General features: G+C 46.6%; 1 protein-coding gene across 3 annotated transcripts in view; it reads left to right on the forward strand.

Annotated features, from left to right (window-relative positions):
• The window catches only part of LOC113662851 (WD repeat-containing protein 7), a 64,727-nt gene that overhangs the window by 48,096 nt on the left and 14,131 nt on the right, over positions 1-2,500 (forward strand). For 2 of the 3 annotated variants that reach the window (XM_047805386.1, XM_047805388.1), the window contains one exon: positions 2,352-2,444. The exons of the other annotated variant lie outside the window; for it this stretch is intronic. In XM_047805386.1, the coding sequence (XP_047661342.1) occupies positions 2,352-2,444 (93 nt within the window). The remainder of the gene's footprint in view (positions 1-2,351; positions 2,445-2,500) is intronic. 3 annotated transcript variants of the gene reach the window in all.

A 2,500-nucleotide genomic window follows, 5' to 3' on the forward strand; every position in this document is an offset into this window, starting at 1 on the left:
CCTGGTCACGAAGTCTCGGTTAAACAAACGCTAGCCTTTTTGTGTGTGTGTGTGTGTGTGTGTGTGTGTGTGTGTGTGTGTGTGTGTGTGTGTGCAAATTTTCTTGTCTGTCACATAGCCATTAAGGTAAATGAAGGGGCTTGAAAGAGTAAGAGAGAGGAGAGAGAATGAACAGATTGAGAGAGTTGCTCCAATCAATGAAATTATTCCTTTAAGAGCATCGCAATTAGAGGAAACTGTTTTCTTGAATTGCACTTATTCATTTGGTACCACGTTTTATCCAAAATGATTTAAGTGGGGAACAAAAATACTTAAGGCTAAAGGGTGTAACTGAACAGGCCAACCATGGCTTTCTGACAGTTCTGGAATCCACAGAGCCTTCTCATGTCGCAGAACGTCCAGCGGTCACCGGGGCAGAACCTTGACTTGCACAGAACCTTCATCATTCACTAGGGCACAATTTTTCCCACCCACTTGTATGGAACATTCCTCAGTGAGTATCAAAGGATTTTTTCCTAGACATTTGTACAGTATCTTCCCCGGTCATTAGGGCAGAACCCTCCTTGGTTAATCCTCGGTACAGGACTTTTATTCAGCACTAGGATAAAGGTTACTCCAGAAATTTCACCAGCCACAACATCAGAAATGCCCTTCACCCTGGCACTTGCACAGAACTTTCACCAGCCAGTCGAGCAGGACCTTTACCAACCAGTAGAGCAGGACCTTTACCAACCATTAGACCAGGACCTTTATCAACCAGTAGAGCAGGACTTTTACCAACCAGTAGAGCAGGACCTTTACCAACCAGTCGAGCAGGACCTTTATCAACCAGTCGAGCAGGACCTTTATCAACCAGTAGAGCAGGACCTTTATCAACCAGTAGAGCAGGACCTTTACCAACCAGTAGAGCAGGACCTTTACCAACCAGTCGAGCAGGACCTTTACCAACCAGTCGAGCAGGACCTTTACCAACCAGTCGAGCAGGACCTTTACCAACCAGTAGAGCAGGACCTTTACCAGTCCCTGGGGCAGGACCTTTACCAACCAGTAGAGCAGGACCTTTACCAGTCCCTGGGGCAGGACCTTTACCAACCAGTAGAGCAGGACCTTTACCAGTCCCTGGGGCAGGACCTTTACCAGTCTCTGGAATAGGACCTTTCACCAGCCAGTAGAGTAGGACTTTTAGCAACCAGTAGAGCAGGACCATTACCAACCAGTAGAGCAGGACCATTACCAACCAGTAGAGCAGGACCTTTACCAACCAGTAGAGCAGGACCTTTACCAACCAGTAGAGCAGGACCTTTACCAACCAGTAGAGCAGGACCTTTACCAACCAGTAGAGCAGGACCTTTACCAACCAGTAGAGCAGGACCTTCACCAGCCACTGAGGCAGGACCTTCACGAGTCTCTGGGGTAGGAACTTCGCCAGGCAGTTGAGCAGGGCCTTCACCAGTCTCTGGGGCAGGACCTTCACCATGCAGTAGGGCAGGTCCTTCACCAGCCACTGGGGCAGGAACATCACCAGGCAGTAGAGCAGGACCTTCACCAGGCAGTAGAGCAGGACCTTCACCAGCCACTGAGGCAGGACCTTCTCTAAACATCTGTTATATGTCTGACAAAACAACAGTTATTCCATAGTGGTATCAGAGAGGAGCTCAGATTTCATGTATTACGCTGCTGCTCCTGTGGGCTGCTCCATGTTCCTGCGTATGTTCTGAATCATTATTTTCCTGTGCATGGCTTCAGCACATCTTTGCCAGGTTTTGAGGATTACTCATAGGATGCTTAGTTCCTTCCTTGTTCAGTCTTAAGCAGCGATTTCAGCTTCATTATCATACCGTAGTACATAAAACCCTATCAACCATCTGCAAAGATCTAAAGTTGAAGTCATTGCTTTGGTTCTAAGGTTCCACACCGGATTCTTACGTGAAGGTTTATTTTTATTACCAGATCTGTTTGTCAAGGTGTCTGTGCTTCTTTTTGAGGTCACTGAACGTTGCTACATTCGTAAGTGCTAAGTTTCTACGTCGCTAAGTTTAGTCAAACTACTGAAAATGTGTTGTGGGGAAAATTTACAAATCGAAATGACTTTAATGCCTGAGGTTGAAAAGATGTCAGAATATATTTAATGGAAAAAAAAAAAAAGACGCCCGTCTAAGTTTAAACCTTTTAGCCGCCTTTAAGTGTACGTGAGAGTTTTGTCTCCGTCTTTTCCGTTTGACTAACTGCTTTTTTTCTTGTTCACGCAATGCCGCCGGAGGCCGTGCGTCTTTCTTTTCTTTCTGTCCCTGTTTCCCCCCCTTTTTTTAAAATTTCTTTTCACTTCTTTCTTTGTTTCTCTCCTTTGCAAGCTGCTGCCGCCGCTTCCACCTCCGCTCTCGCACCCGGCACAGGGGCACCTCACACCGCCTCCACCTTTCATTCCTCTCCCTCCGTAAATGAAGGTACCACAAAAGAGAAGCAACCATCTTTATTTTTCTTTCTCTCTCTCTCTCTCTCT

The sequence above is a fragment of the Tachysurus fulvidraco genome, chromosome 21, assembly GCF_022655615.1.
Source record: "Tachysurus fulvidraco isolate hzauxx_2018 chromosome 21, HZAU_PFXX_2.0, whole genome shotgun sequence".
NCBI classification, from domain to species: Eukaryota; Metazoa; Chordata; class Actinopteri; order Siluriformes; family Bagridae; genus Tachysurus; species Tachysurus fulvidraco.